This window comes from Petaurus breviceps, unplaced genomic scaffold (assembly GCF_028583685.1).
Source record: "Petaurus breviceps papuanus isolate PSGF00001 unplaced genomic scaffold, PetGlider_PUasm1.0 90760, whole genome shotgun sequence".
NCBI classification, from domain to species: domain Eukaryota; kingdom Metazoa; phylum Chordata; class Mammalia; order Diprotodontia; family Petauridae; genus Petaurus; species Petaurus breviceps.
In genome coordinates, this window is record NW_027187338.1 from 10394685 (window position 1) to 10410816 (window position 16132).

General features: G+C 40.1%; 1 protein-coding gene across 1 annotated transcript in view; it reads left to right on the forward strand.

Moving 5' to 3' along the window:
* Nucleotides 1–3017: 3017 nt before the first annotated feature.
* LOC138146173 (antizyme inhibitor 2-like) overlaps nucleotides 3018–16132 on the forward strand; it is a 38610-nt gene continuing 25495 nt past the window's right edge. The window contains 3 exon segments of the mRNA XM_069067875.1: nucleotides 3018–3218; nucleotides 6248–6257; nucleotides 6324–6487. Coding sequence (XP_068923976.1) covers nucleotides 3018–3218; nucleotides 6248–6257; nucleotides 6324–6487 — 375 coding nt within the window.

Genomic DNA, 16132 nt, shown 5'->3' on the forward strand with positions numbered 1-16132 from the left:
TTTGTGATGTATAATTGTGAAAAATAACCTACTTACATTGATCTTTGGATCTGACTAAGTATCTGGGCAGCATAACCTAGATCCCTGGCCAAGGGTCTCTAAATAGAAGGTAGAGGGGTGTCCAGCTTCCAAGCCATGTAGAGCTATGTTTAAACAATGCAATAAATTTTTTTCGCAATTCTCATAATTGAATGAGGTCTTCTCACAAGAGAGAAATTGGACCAAACCCATAACTGAATAGAAAGGGAACTGAGCTAGATTCAGAATTGAGTCACAAGATGGAGTCAATATGGGTCACTCAGTTTCCACAATTCCCTCACAACCCACAGGGCAGCTAGTGGTAGAGTGTGTGAGTGAAGGGAAGCTGGTGGTAGAGTATGTACCTACACCACTTTTGGACATCTCCATTATGCCTTTCTTCTCCAGAAAATTTTTCATTTAGAAATCTTATCCTGCAACATTGAATCTGCCTCAGTTCTCACTCACATCTTATCAGGACTCTCTGCCCCGATAGCTGGACCCTTTGATTGGAGAGCAGGGCCATGCCTTCCTGAGTCTTTGCTCTGAATCTTTCACTTCTTCATCAGGAGATGGGTAGCATGTTTCCTCATTACTACTCTGGAATTGTGGTTGCTCATTACCCTGATTAGAATTCTTAAAAGCTTTTTTTTGCATTTATCATATTGCTATTATTGTATACACTGTCCTCTTGGTTCTTTTCAGTTTACTCTGTATCAGTTCAATTCTTCCCAGGTTTGTCTGAAACCATCTACTTCACCATATCTTATAGCACAATAGTATTACATCACATTCATATGCCATAATTTACTCAGCCATTCCCCAATTGATGGGCACCCACTCAGATTTAAATTCTTTATCACCTCAAAAAGAACTATAGATATTTTTGTACATCCTTAGAATTAATTTTGCTTAAGACTTATTCCCTCCCCCCAATTCATCTTTTTGACTTCTCTTTCCCTCTAGTTTTCCTCTCAAGTAAAATGTATTTCTGTATCCGTGTGTGTGTATGTGTGAGTGTGTGTGTATTTGTTCTTCCTTCCTTTGATCAGTCCAGATGAGAGTGAGGGTTAGGGGTTTAGTTACTTTACTACCCAACCATTCCTCCTTTTTTGTATAGATGGCCACTTGCACTGATTAGGTGAGATAGTTTTCCTTAACCTTACTTTCCCTTCCCTCCTCAATGTATTCCTCTTCTTTTTCCGTTCTTCTCTTAAGGTCATCAGAACATAAGAGAAACTCTTGTTTAATTAGACTACCTCTATGATAAGGTTCAGAGGGGACACATGTATCATCTCCCCATATTTGAATGTTAGTAATTTATCTCTGTTTAGTTCTTTATGATTGTTTATTCATGTTTACTTTTTTTATGTTTATCTTAACTCTTCTATTAGAGCTTCAAAGTTTTTACCCAGCTCTAATTTCTTCATCAAGAGTACTTCAAAGTCATCTATTTTGCTAAATGTCCATCCCCCCCCCCCATACAATTATACTCAATTTCCTGAGTAAGTTATTCTTGACTGCAAGCCTATGTAGACTATCATATTCCAAGCTGTTTCTTTATAATGATGTTTGCTAAATCATGAGTGATCCTTACTGGGGCTCTTTAGTACTTGAACTTTTTCTTTCTGGTTGCTTCCAGTAATGTTGTGTTATCATTTACCTTGGAGCTCTGGATTCCATCATATTTCTGGGAGTTTTCAGTTTCAGATTTCTTTCAGGAGATAACTGGTCAATTCTATTTCCACTTTGCTTTCTGGTTCTAAAACATCTGGGCAGTTTTCTTTTAAAATTTCTGGAAATAGGACATCTAGGCTCCTTTTTTGTCATGGCTTTCAGGTAGTCCAATGATTCTTATTTTTTTCACCTCAATTTGTTTTCCAAGTTAGTTATTTTTGCTATGAGATACTTTAGGTTTTCTTCTATTTTTCTGTCTTTTGACTTTGATATGTATTTCTTGGTGTCTTGTGGAGTCATTGGCTTATAGTGGGTCCATTTTAATTTTTAGGGATTTTGTTGCTTGGACAAAGCTTTGTACCTCTTGTGCCAAGATGTTCATTCTCTTTCAAATTATTTCCTACATCGGACTAATTTCTCTTCCTTTTTGCACTCTGGTACATTGATTTAATTTTAAAAACATTTCAACTCTCTCTTTAACTCTTGCTTCACCTCTTCTAGGAATTCTAGTTTAATTTGTGCTTTGGCTGTTTTTTCTTTGAAGATTAGTTTATAGATGTTTTGGAGTCATTCTCTTTTCTGGGTTTAGGTCTTGTGGCCCTGTTACCACAATAACTTTTTATGGTAGAATCCTTTGTTTGTTCATTCTTATGACTTCTTTCTAATTTCAGACTTGGTGTTAGGGGTGGTTTTGGGCACTGCTGGTAGGAAGGTATAGGCTGGTCCTGATGCTACTTTCTTGGGATTGGAGCATTGCATCATTCCAGGAGCTCAGGGACAGTTTAGGCTATTCAGAGTGACAGAAGACTCCCTTTTGGTCTAGAATTTTGGGTCTTTTGGTCTAGAATTCCTACCCTGGTTATTCCTCTTCAGGCTTCAGACAAGCTAGAAGTTGGAAGGAAGATTATTTTTTTCCAGAATAACTTGCTATAAATATTTTCCCTAGTTAATTACTTCTATCTTTATTTTAATTGCATTGATTTTGTTTAAGCAAAACTTTTAAAATTTCATACAATCAAAATTCCACATTTTACCTTGTGTGATCCTCTGTATCCCTTGTTTGGTCATGAATTCTTCCTCATCCAGAGATGTGAAAGGTAATTTCTTCCTTGATTCTCTAATTTGCTTGATGTTACCCTCAACGTCTAATCAATCTGTGTCTTGGTTCCTCATTGGTAAAATGAGAAATCAGATTAGATGATCTCTGATGTTTTTCTCATGTCTAAATCTTGTAATCCATTGGAAAAGATTGTCTCCAGAGAGGGTGGGAGGTGAAGTCTGGTGCCAGATGATAAGGGGAGGAATAGGGATGGAGTGTTAGGATGAGTCAGAGGGCAGACATTTTATGGCCATCTCTTTCCAGAACCTGTGTTCAAATCCTCTCTGAGGGACCAGAACACAACATGCAGACTCCTAAGGAGACTGGAAGCTCTGAGGAACTACAAGGACAGGTGATCTGCCCAGGGACAGGAGCCTCTGCTTGGAAACTTGTCCAGGAAAAAATCCAGGAACTATCAGACTTGGTAAGAGAAGTTGATGCACTGGTTCTGAGGCTGTTGGGAAGTCAGGGAAGGAGGGACTTAGTTCTGGAAGGATTGAATCCAATGGCCATGTGACAGTTGAGAATAAAGATGAGAGCCTGACTGCCTGGGCTCATCCCAACTCTCCCAATAACTTCTATGTAACCTTGACAAATGTCTTCTCCATGTAGAGGCTTAGTTTCCAAAGTCAGGAAGCAAATGGGTTCATGAAATCCTGTGAATCCTTCCTGCTGACATTCTATATTATAATATCCTTCTTAGTATTAATAGTCTTACATTTTAAGATTGGGGCAGCTAGGTGGTGCAGTGAAGAGGGTACCCAAATCTGGCCTTGGACACTTAACACTTACTAGCTGTATAACCTGGGGCAAGTCACTTAATCCCAATTACCCTTCTGAGGGCAGCTAGGTGGCACAGTGAAGAGAGAACCAGCCCTGCAGTCAGGAGGACCTGAGTTCAAACCCAATTACCCTGCCTTCCACCTCCAAAAAGCAAAAAAAGTTTTAAGATCCCTCCCATCTCTAATATTCTATGTTGAAAAGTACCTTCCAGCTCTGACAGTCTATATTCCAAGGGTTTTTTTCCCCCTTTAAGACCCTTCATATTCTACTTTCTAGAATCCTTCCAAGCACAGACATTCTCTGTTCCAAAATCCCCCAGGTTCTCATATTCAGTCTTCTAAGGGCACTTTCAGTTGTAACACTGTTTGTCTTTCCCAACTCCAACTTCCTTTTTTAAAGATCCCTTCCAGCTAAGAAATTCTATTTTCTTTTACTTTCAAATGAAAATCCATCTTCTTTCTTTCCATCTCCCCTATCCCCCACACTGAGAAAGAAAGAAAAACAAAACTCCCATTACAAACATGTGTAGTCAAGAAAAATAAATCCTCACATTTGGACATATTTCTCCTTCCCCAGCAGTTTACCCATTTCTTCATCCAAAGGGATCAGTGCTGCCCCAGAGGGATATTGGCCAAGAGGTGAGGGCAGCATTGGATAATGAGGCTTGTGTGGGTATAGGGAGATCTGAGTTCCCAGATATTGATGGGGTAACCTTAGAGCTCTTAGAAGATGAAGTCCCAAGGGTTCTCAAGAGATGGTTAGAGAATACAAAGTCCTCAGAGGCTCAGGGGAGAACAATAAAATTCCCAGGGGTTGAACTCCTAGGGCTAAAGGAGGCCCCCAAGCTCTCCAGGATTGAAGACCCTCCAGGTCCAAGGTATGTATGTGGGGAGAACAATGAAGATTCTCAGGGAACTCAACAACTAAAATAGACTTTTAAATATAAACCCAAGATAACAATAACAGCAACAATAGCCCTTATAGAACACCTTAATATTTGCAAAGAACTTTACAAACACTATCTCATGTTATCCTCACAACAACCATATTCGGTAGGTGCTATGATTTACCTTCTTTTGCAAGATGAGGATATTGAGGCAGTGCAATGGTAATGGTAATTTGAAGACCTTCCCTGCCCTTAATAGGCCAAATGTAATCACTTGGAGCCCATGGTGGGAGGAGCTTACTGAAAGGGTGGAACAGGAAAGAGCAGAAGAGAATAAGAGCAGGGCTGGAAACAGCCAGAGCAGACGCAGAGCAGGTAGTGTGAGTGAGAGAGGGGCACTTTTGCTTAAGAGAGGCCATTTTGTTTTGAAGGTCTGATGACTACGATGGAGGGAGGGCTTAGGGATGTCAGTGCTCATTACATTGGTTATGTGTATCAACTTCTTGGTCTCTATGATAGATTTGACTTTCTGGTATTGGGATTTTACTTTCTGGTGTGTGAATAAATGTTTTGGTTCTGTCTTCCATGCAGAGAGTCTATTACATTTTGTGATTCAGAACTACACAAGCATATTCATGGCTGCCATGGGCATTGTGCATATTTCATTGGCATTATAGGCAGACAGAGATTAAAGTGACTTACTCAGGACTTCACAGTTAACAAGTGTCTGAGACTGGATTTGAAGTTGGGTTCAGGTCCAGAGCTTTATTCTCTGCACTAACTAACTGGAAGAAAGGGCAAGTAATAGCAGATGAATATAGGGGTAAGACTTGGTCCTGTAAGAATGTGTCAGGAATTCTGATAAAACTCAGAATGAGTTGAGACTGGGGAGGAAAGAGTGACAGTTATTTTGGGATGTTTTTAAAGATAGATTGGAGGAAAAAGAGGTATTAAAGGATTGAGGGATTAATAGGACTCCTGCTCTAAGTAGATGGAATGATGATAATATATGAAGGTTTGAAGTCAGAGCTAATCCATTCATTTCACATCTGTACTCTCTCTGGAGGAGAATGGTCTTGGGCTTGCCATACTAACTTCATATTCCTTTTTTGATAGGTAGTAGATTAGTAAACCAGGGAAATTATGAAGATATAGCTTACCTAGATTTTAGTAAAGCATTTGACAAAAATCTCATGATATTTTTTGTGGAAAAAAATGATAGGTGCAAAATAGATGATTGTACGATTATATGGATTAAAAAATGGTTGAATGGCTGGACAAAGAATAGTCACTAACAGAGTCAAAGGGGCGTTTAATTGGAAGGTCTTCAGCTCAGTGCTCTAGAGATATGGAATTGTCCCTGTGCTGTAGAACATTTTTCTAAATGATTGGATGCAGGCATAACAGATTTGCAGATGGCAGAAAGCTAAAAACACTGGAAGACAGATACAGGATTCAAAAAGATATTTATAAAGTAGGATATTGGGATGAATCAAATGGGATGAAATGTAATGGGCATAAGTCCAAAGTCTGCCACTTTGGTAGTACAAGGCATACTATTTTGCAAGATGAGGAAACTGAGACTTTGAGAAATTAAGTGAATTAATGAAGGTAATGTAGTTAGAAAGTGTCAGAACCTCAATTTTAATGGAGGCTTCCGGATTCCCAGGCCAGGTCTCTGTCAACAATACCATGTTTGATTGCCAGGGGATCCTTCCCCACAACTCCAAGGGACAACTTGAACTAGTTGAGATTTGGAGTAAGCAGAAGGCAGAAGATGACAGGATAACCAGGGTCAAGAAAGTTCTTCCTTAACCCACCAGAGATCACCCTACCCTGCCCTTTCACCCACAGGATGAGATGCCTTCATGGTGAGTGACCTGGGGGTTCTGGCTGAGCAGCACCAGACATTCCTGCAGGCCCTGCCTCACGTGACTCCCTTCTTTGCTGTCAAGTGCAACAATAGCCCCAGTGTGATGCAGGTGCTGGCCAACCTGGTCACGGGCTTTGACTGTGTAAGTCAGGTGAGCTCCAAGGCCTCATATCCACATAGGCCTGGAGGTGGGGGCACAATGGGAAGGCAAGAGATTATGAGAGCCAGAAGGAAAAGGTTCTTCAAAAAACTGAGCAACTCTGGATTGAACAGAGTAGTTGGGGAAAGGAGAACTGTAAAAGAAATCAGGCTGTGGGTTCAAGGGGGGAAGAAATCAGAATGTGGGCAACATGCTTACAGATCAAGGAGGGTCACATCTTTCCTTTCCTTTTCCCATTGATAACATCTTCAGTAGAATCTGTCTAGGAGTATAGGGTAGGAAAGATTAAAAATATGAACAAGAAGCTGCCAGTGAAAGGAGCATATATTTGTGTGTGTGTTTGGACAAAGAGGTATTGAGAACATTTTGGACCCTTCTCCTTTTTTCCTCCCCTACTCCCAAGAACTCCTTGGGAGTGCTTATCCAGAGGGTATTAAATCTATCTATCCCTCTTTAGTAAGACTTCAAAATCAGGGGCTGTCCCTGGAGTTCTGACCAGAAGATATCCCCTCCCTCTGAGTCACTAAGGAGAGTCTTTGACTGAGTAATCTGTCTTCACCTTCACATATATACACTGCTAGGGGTTGGGGGTCAGAAGGAATTTCTGTACAGCCAGAATGAGAAACTACTTTGGCTTGACTCCCAGAGCTTTCCCTCACTTGCCTCCAATTAATCCCCATACTCTCCCCATAAACTCCTCCTAGCTCCATTTCCCTGCCTTTTAGAGCTTTATGCTTTTCTGGGTAACAGTAAATTAATTTACAATCCAAATCTTGTGCAAATATCTTAAGGGTGGCTGGTGAATGTCTCTCTACTCCCATGAGACACAGATTTATTTTCACCTTCTGAACCCAGTGCCTTAAATCCAGGAAGAGATGTTCACCATGGAGGTTGCAAACAGACTGACAAGCCAGTGAAAGAAAGGGGAATGGGAAATGCTGAAAACTTTTGCTGCTTCCTAAGTCATACTAAGAGGTCTGTCTGCTCAATAATCATGACATAAAAAGTAATCTCTGATAGTTTAAAAAAAATCTTGACTGAAACTGGGGTTAAGGTAGAACAGAGAAGGAGGAGAGGTCAGGCTAGAGTAAATGCAATTCATTAGCAATCTCTGCACAAAACACTGAATTTGTAATAAAAAAACTCTATTACATTTCAGCACTATGACTTCTTAGCTGTGTGACTCTGGATTACCCTCTCTGATCTTCAGAGCCTCAACTGTCAAATCAGGAGGCTGGTTGAGATGATCTCAAAGGTAGCTTTAAGGTCTCATTTTTGATGATATGTTCAGACCACTAAAACAGTAAATGTTACATATGCTAATATCTTCAAATTTCTGCCCTCCTCCCTCCAAAGAGAGATGCCTCAAACCCCAATATTTCTTTTCCTCTATGATGACAGTGCCTCATCTAGTGCCTTCCATAGGACATAATAAATATGTATTAAATTGTCCACTTTTGTTTATTGGCTCAATTCATGCTGCCTCTTTTACATATACAAGGTGGCAGTTGTCACAAAGGTTAAAATCCAGTGAAGGGATTTGCAGGAACTCAGAGTGCCATTGTTGTTGTTGTTTAGTCATTTTTCAGTCATGTCTGACTCTTTGTGACCCCATTTGGAGTTATCTTTGCAAAATTACTGGAGTGGTTTGTCATTTCCTTCTGTAGCCCCTTTTACAGATGAGGAAACTGAGGCAAAGAGGGTTAAGTGACTCGCCCAGGGTCACTGAGCTAGTGATTATCTAAGGTCAAATTTGAACACAGGTCTTCCTGACTCCAGGTCTAGCACTCTATCCACTGCATCCCCTCCCCCCCGCCCCCTGCCCCAGCAGCCCTCAGAAAGCAGTAGTTGTAAATATATTTAAACTGCTCTCTCTCTGTAGGGATTGAACAGCACTCTCAACCTTTCAGCAGACTGCAATCCTCCACCTTGGCTGGTAGATGGCATGCAAAAAGTTAGTTGCTCAATCCCCCAACCCCCCATGCCCCTCCCCTGCCACCCCCAATGCCCTGGCCTCTATCTCCCTGCCCCAGTCCCTTGCCCCCTAATTTGATTCCTGCACCACCTACAATGACTAGCCATTTTTTAGCTTTTTATTTTTTCTACAGGAAAGCAGGTTTGCCTATGTGAAGTGTGTGGTTTCCTGAGGTCAGTGTCTAAAGGAAGAATAAATAATACTCATAACAGTAATTGTAGCAATTACTACTCCCATCCCTCAGATTAATTTGCTCCTTTAATTTTTTTCTCCCTGGACCCAATGATTGAGATAAGTAACATATAGGTTACTATGATGTTCATTAATACATGTGAGTTTTTAAGTGAGAGTAATCAGACACACTGTCCTCCTTCCATATGACTATTAGCCACTCCAGCCTAGAGAAACATTTCTGCCGCTCTCATTCCTTTCCTTTTTCTACCCAATTATCTGTGCTGGGAAACTTATCACCCTCACAGCTGATAGAGTGCTGAGGAGGGGAGGGACTTTCATAGAAGTCCTCAGTGACAAAGAGAGGTAAAGATGCACACTTTCAAGGTCACCCAGTCCAATCTCTTATCAGGTTTCATGGCAGCTTGGCATCCTCAGGAGGGTGTGGGAGACAGCTAACTTTAGTGTTGTTTTCCTGTCCCATATGCAAAATCAACATGCTGTTGTCAACCACCTCTGAGACTTACAACTTTTCTGGAATATGTCTGTAATATAGGGAAATGTAATTAGATTATACATAAGAATCCTCCTAGCTCTAAGTTCTGTGAGAATTGAACTCCTATACTAACTGATCTCTAGTGAAACAGCCAGAGCTTTGAATCAAGATAACACTAGAAAAGGGTGATCTTTACATTGCTGTCATTCTGTGAACCTGGAAGCATGGGGGACCCTGTTTGCAAAGATGAAGAGACATCCCCAGAAGGCAAGACACTTAACCTAGGCTTGTGCCATATAGTGACAAGCAACAATGATGGAATCCTAATAAAGTTGCCCCCACTCCCAGTATCCTAAATTCCTTATGGGCCCCACTGAACAGCAGGTATATCCTGATTTCACCACACAATCTTGCTTTACCCACATCACAGGCTCCCAGACTCAATATAGACACTTCCCCTACCTAGCCAGTGCCCCACCCCCATCCAAGTCAATATCCTAACTTCCTCATATATGCCTCACTACTTGCTAGAACAATAGGCATATCTATGAACTTATATGTCTCACAGAAACAGCAGGTTTGTCCATGTGATGGGATCCCTGCCACTACCTATAGCTAGCCACAACCCCCAGACCCATTTGTCATAATTCCCATAGAAACAGCAGGTATATCCATGCACTTAAACAAAACCACATCCACCTAGTCTCAAAAAGGACCACAATACTCAGCCAATCAGAAAATAGCACCACCAGGATGCTCCAGCAGGATGCAGACCACAAAACAATACAGGGAACATTCCCTAAATAGGCACCTTCATAGTAATAGCAAAAACTGTGAACTTGTGACATAGAGAGGCCCACTATAATATCATTATCACACATACATTCCCCAAATTGGGTTTTTCTGCATGCATTGTAGGTAATCAAATGCATAGCTACATTTGATATGTATTTATGAATTTGCATCAATCCCCTTATTCAAAGGATTTGTTTTGTAACACTTGGATTACATCAAAGGGCTGCATTTGAGGAGCTAGAGGGTCACATGTGACCTCAGGGCCACAGGTTCCCCATTCCTGTAACTTCTCCCCTCTAGAGATTCCCTAGCTTTCTTTATGGACTTTTGCTTGTTATTTAAAACAACTTATCTTGTGAGACAGTGAGATGCCTAACCCCTTCCACCAGTTAGTAGTCTAGTTATTCTAAGGTACTCCAGCATTTGTTGGGTTGAGCTTCAACTCACCTGCCCTGATTAAGGATCTCTATCTGTTGTGTTGACTGTTTTCATTTACAATTCACATTGACATAGCCCTGAGCAAAACATTTTAGCCTCTCAGTTCCATCCTTCCCAAACACTTACCTTCCTCTCTGGTCTCTAAAATTAATTTATAGGACGGTTACCACCATGAGAGCTTGCATTGGTAGAGGGATAGTTCTCAACTGATAACAATGAAATTACAAGTCTAGACTATGTAAGAAATCCAAATTGCAATCTTTTTCCCAAGGAGGAAAAAAAATGAGGGGGAGAAAGAGAGAGAGAAGCTATTGTTATAGTTATAGGAATGATCAGCACCATGGTCAGCACTAGTGCTGCTGCTAAGAGCTGAGGCTTGATTCAGCATTGAGAATTGAAAACCTCAGCTTGTCCTCTCAGCTTATAAAGACAAGGAAGTGCAGTTACTAGACCAATATACTTAATCAGATTGGTTGACGTTTTGTGTTTGGATTGTTCATAGAACAAAAAAATGTTTTGGCGGAGTCTTTTTAATGTGAGAAGGATGTTGTGACATTCTCTGCATTTCCAAAAGACAGAGATTCCCCTAGTTAATTAACAAGCATCTGGCATCTTGTAGAAAGATTTAATTCTATTCCTGGGTGTTCAGGTGTCATTGTACTTGGTAAAGGCTGTGGTGGGAAGGTCTATCAGTGGCTGCTTAAACTGCCCTTCGGTTATAACTTGAATTCTGAGATTCCACTTCAGAATACTAAGGGTGAATTTGGAAACCAAGATGTAGTGATGTCAAATTGTAGGCTACCTCTGCTTCACCACACAGTTTTTAAAATGTAGTAAATCTGAGCTCAGTCATCACATCCACTAGTTGTAATAATAATAATAATAATAATAATAATAAAAGGAAGCTAGATGGCACAGTGGTCTTGGAGTCAGGAGAGACCCAAGTTCAAACCCACCCTCAGTCACTTGTTGTGTGACACTGGTTAAGTCAATTAACCTCTGTCAGCCTCAACTGTAAATTGGAAATCATAATCATAATAGTCTAAGATAATAGCACTTAACATAATGTCTGGCATCTAGCAGGGGCTTAATTTGTTCCCTTTCCCCTAATAATATAAGCATTTATAGGGCACTTGAAAGTTTGCAAAGCACATTACAGATATCTCATTTGATCCTTACAGCAACCCTGGAAGGTAGATGTTATTATAGTCCCCATTTTATAGTGCAGAAAATTAAGGCAAATGGGTTAAGGGACTTGCCCAGTGCCATACACTTATTAAGTGTCCAAGACTGGATTTGAATTCAGTTCTTTCTGAATCCAGGTCCAGTACTCTATTCACTATGCTGCCTAGCTAATGAACTCTTCGAAAGGAAAAAATACAGAAACAAAACAAAAACTGGGCAGGTCTTGCCTTTTCTCATTCAACCATCATTACTATGCCATCCATCTGTATCAGTGGTCCTATTCTTTCCTCAAACTTCCTCTTCCCTGCTAAGGCTTTTTAAACTCCACCTTTTGTTGTCCTTAACCTTCCTACTAGCCTCAAAACATTGGAAATTTTACCTTTATAGGACTGTCTCATGCTTCTGTATTCATCTTGCATTACCTGCCCTTGTTTCCATGTCTTTTCTAAATCTAAACTGGTGAATAACTTCCCTATACAATTTTATCAGTCTCTTTGGTCACACTCCATTCTCTTCTTCACTAGAGTTGTATCTGTTTATGCCTTCAGAATTTCAGTATGAAGGAACTTTCCATTTCTTTTGGGAAGACTTGCTTTATTAAAACTTAGACCCTAGGATCATATCTGTACCTTCTGTCAACTATTGGAAATCTACTTTCTAAAGTACAGGTCATATGTCAGAGAACACCCAGCTTTCTTCTCCTCTATTGGGAATTTTAAAATAGATTGATCACTTTGCACCAAGGTTGCCGTCATTTCTATTTCAGCAGGCAAATTTTCCCTGATAGATTCCATTCCAATCCTACCATTTGCCTTCCTGCTTCCTCCTTTTGAAGGATGAAATGACAATGAATGCAAGCCAAGAATCTGTTAGGTGACTGGTTTTGTGTACACATGCATACACAAACACACAGACATGCACAACATTTCATTTTAGAAGAAAATTATCAACATATACACATGTACATATATTTTGTTCATTAAAATCCAGTTGATAAAATTTCAGGAAATACATATGTGCAAATACATGCATAACATATATGTATGCAGACATAGCTATATATGTGCACATATATATGTATATATTACCATCTCTCATTAGGTACACAACATATCTAACCAAGAGCTCAGTATTCCTATTTTGAAGGAGGCAGTCTCAAGATTTAATGATAATTTTGTCCTTCAAAGCACTGAGGAACTTAAAAGAGGAAATTCTACTCTGGAGTGGATTCTCATTAAAAGCAGGAACAGCTTGTTGGATACCATTGTGGGGAAGAGCAGGAATTGTCTGCTATAGACCCTAGATTTTAGGAAATCAGGTTTCAAGGGGTTCATATAGATAGAATCATGAGGACTATAATTCCATTAGAAAAGTCAGACCAGGAAGGATGGAAAGTATGAAATTATAAAAATGCAAACAAAAACAATTCTGGCAAGAAAAAAATGGGGAGGTATCATAACAGTGTGACATGGATACACAGGCATGTACCAACCAATTCAGATCTATGAAATACATATGCAGAGGTCAGAACCAAGGAGAGGAAATTCCTAGGAAACCAAGGTGATACAAAAGCATAACATGGTTCTCTAAGAATTGTTTCTTCAGTCTTAAGTACAGAGAAAAATGAAGCTAGTAATGAAGTCCAAAGGGAAAAACACTGTATTTCAGCCCTATAGGGGAAAGAAGAAATAAAAGAAAGGGATAAAATCAAAGAAGGGATAAAGCTATTGATTGAGGGCAGATGCGACAATGAGAAATGACAACAGAGAGAAAGTGGAGATACTTAATTCTCTTTGCCAGAAGAATAATTTACACAACAACATTGAGAAATTTAAGACCTCTGATCCATGCAATAACTAACCATAGTTCCAGAGGACCAGTAATGATCCACACTTCCAGTAATGATCCCTGTTCCAGGCTTTGAGCTAAACACAAGGCATACAAAGAAAGGTAAAAAATACTCTTCCCTACAGGACTTTAGGTTCTAATAGTGTGGACTCAGAATGCAGAATGCAGCATACATTTTTCCCAATGCTAGAATTTTCTTTTGCTTGACTGTGTCTTGTTGGGATTTTTTTTTCTTTTTTAAGAAAAGGAGCTGGGAGGGATAGAAAAATATATGTTTCTTAATTTTTAAAAAGTAAAATGAAGTGTCTGTCACCATCAGGATGCTTTTCTAAAGACTCTAAGCAATCTAAGCAGCAGAATTTTTGCTGATCTTACATGTACATTGCCTGAATGATCTAACTCATCTCCTCATTTCCCCATAGTCCTGTCTTCTACATCAGAGGTGATGGGCTGAGACAGATAGGGAAGGCAGTGGGAAATAGTATTCTTGTGATTTCTCTATTCTATCCATCACAACCTACCCTCAACTGGGTCTTCCTTTTATGTAACATTTCCAAATGAGTTGGGACAGTCTCTCCCCTTTCAACTATCCTGACTGGAAATGTATGTAGGAATAATCCTATGGAAAAGGATTCCCAAACTGGAAGATCATCTTCAAGAGAAAAAGACAGATACAGTAAATGCCAGTTGAAGTCCAAGAAATCCCAGAGGCAAAACAGAAATTGCTTGCATTCATCTGGATTTGCTAGAATGAAATCATTGAGAGAGATTGTGAGGAAGCACAGCCCATGATTACCAGAAAAAGGAAGCAAGAGGTTCCAAGAGGGAACTGAAATATTGTTAAATATGTGAAATAGACTGAAACATTGTGCCCTGCTCTGGGCAGTACCTTTTAGGAAGCACATTGACAAACAAGACAGTGTTCACAAGAAGGTAACCAGGATGGTGAAGGGCCTAACAACCATGCCTAACAACAAAAATGAGGATCAATCAAAGAAGCTAGGGGAGGGTGGTGGGGAGTACTTGGAAAAATCTTAGGGGGAATATTGAAATGTCTTTATCTATATTTGAATGACACTCCTATAGAAGAAAGATTAGATGTTTTCTACTTGGTCCCAGAGGACCAAGTATAAATGACAATTGCAAGCTGCAAAGAAATATTTCAAAGTTTAATTTCAAGTCAAGTTAGGTAGCATTTATTAAGCACCTACTAGATGCTAAGCACTCTGTTAATCACTGGAAGTACAGGGAGAGGCAAAAACAAAATCTTTGCTCTCAGAGACCTCACAGCCTAATGGGGGAGACAATATGCAAGTAACTATGTACAAACAAGATATATACAGGATAGATGGGAAATTATCCCAGAAGGAAGGTACTAAGATAAAGGAGATGTGGGGATTATAATTGCCCAGCCTCCAATTAAAAGCCACTGAAGCAGAGCTCTGAGACAATGACATTTTCTTAAAGGGTCCCATGGTCTCCTTTAATGAAATAGACCTCAGATTTTCCCCCTGATCTGAGGTATCCTCTTCTTCCAGGACCTTTTTTATAGCATTTGGTACCCAGATATGCAAAAAAGGCATGGTAAAATACAGAATCTCAATGATAGACCTTGCTCTTAAGGGCCAAAACTGACACATCAGCAGGGGGGTCAGGAACTTGGGGCATCTCCACTAAGTGGTCATAAGATGGCCCTCAGATGGTCACCTGCTCACATCAGACAAGAGAGAAGGCTCAAAAATAAATTGGGGTGCTTTCTAAAGCATCAAGGTATCCCACCCATGCTGGGCTTACTCATGGAATTAGAGCAGAATAGGATGGAGATATCTTTCTCAGTATTCTTGTGGTTGTGCAAGTGAGCCTCATAACTTGGTAGACAAATAGTTAACATTACATTAAAGTTTGAGGTCCCCTATAAGAACCTACAGAACCCTATATGGTTTATGTAGACTATCAAACTGATTAATACTGATTGGAATAGAGTAGGGGTCCAAATGGATTATTTCTCACAGAAAAATGAGAAAGGCTTCTTGCAACAGATGGGACTTTATCAGAGACTTGGAGAATCCAAGAAAGCCAGGAAGTCCCCTGATAGAGTTCTGGGAATCAGAGAGAACTGGTGAAAATACCTAAAATAGAGAGATGGAGTGTTAAGGAACAGCATGAGCTCCAGTGTCACTGGATCAGAGTATGTGGTAAAGTGTAAGGTGTAAAAAGACTGGAAATGTCAAAAGAGGCCAAATTATAAAAGCCTTTAAAATAGCAAAACACGATTTTACATTTGATCCTGGAGGTAACAGGGAACCATTGGAGTTTATTGAATGGGGGGGGGGGTCAAATGGACAAAGGTGTTTTAGAAAGTCCAATTTTATGATGATAGTAATGAGTAGAGGATGCCCTGGAGTGTGGAGAGACTTGTGGCAGGCAGACCCACCTACAGGCTATTGCAATAGACCAGGTATAAGGTGATGAGAGTTTATGTCAAGGTGGTAGGAGTGTCAGAGGAGATAAGAAGCAGTATATGAAGGATATTATGAAGGTGGAAACAGTAGGAATTAGCCACTGATTAGATATGAGGGAGTGAGAGATAATGAGGAGTCAAGGATGACCCCTAGGTTTTAAACCTGGGGCCCTGGGAAGATGGTTGCACCCCTGACAGTACAAGGAAGGAAAGAAGAAAAGAAGGAAGGAAGGAAGGAAGGAAGGAAGGAAGGAAGGAAGGAAGGAA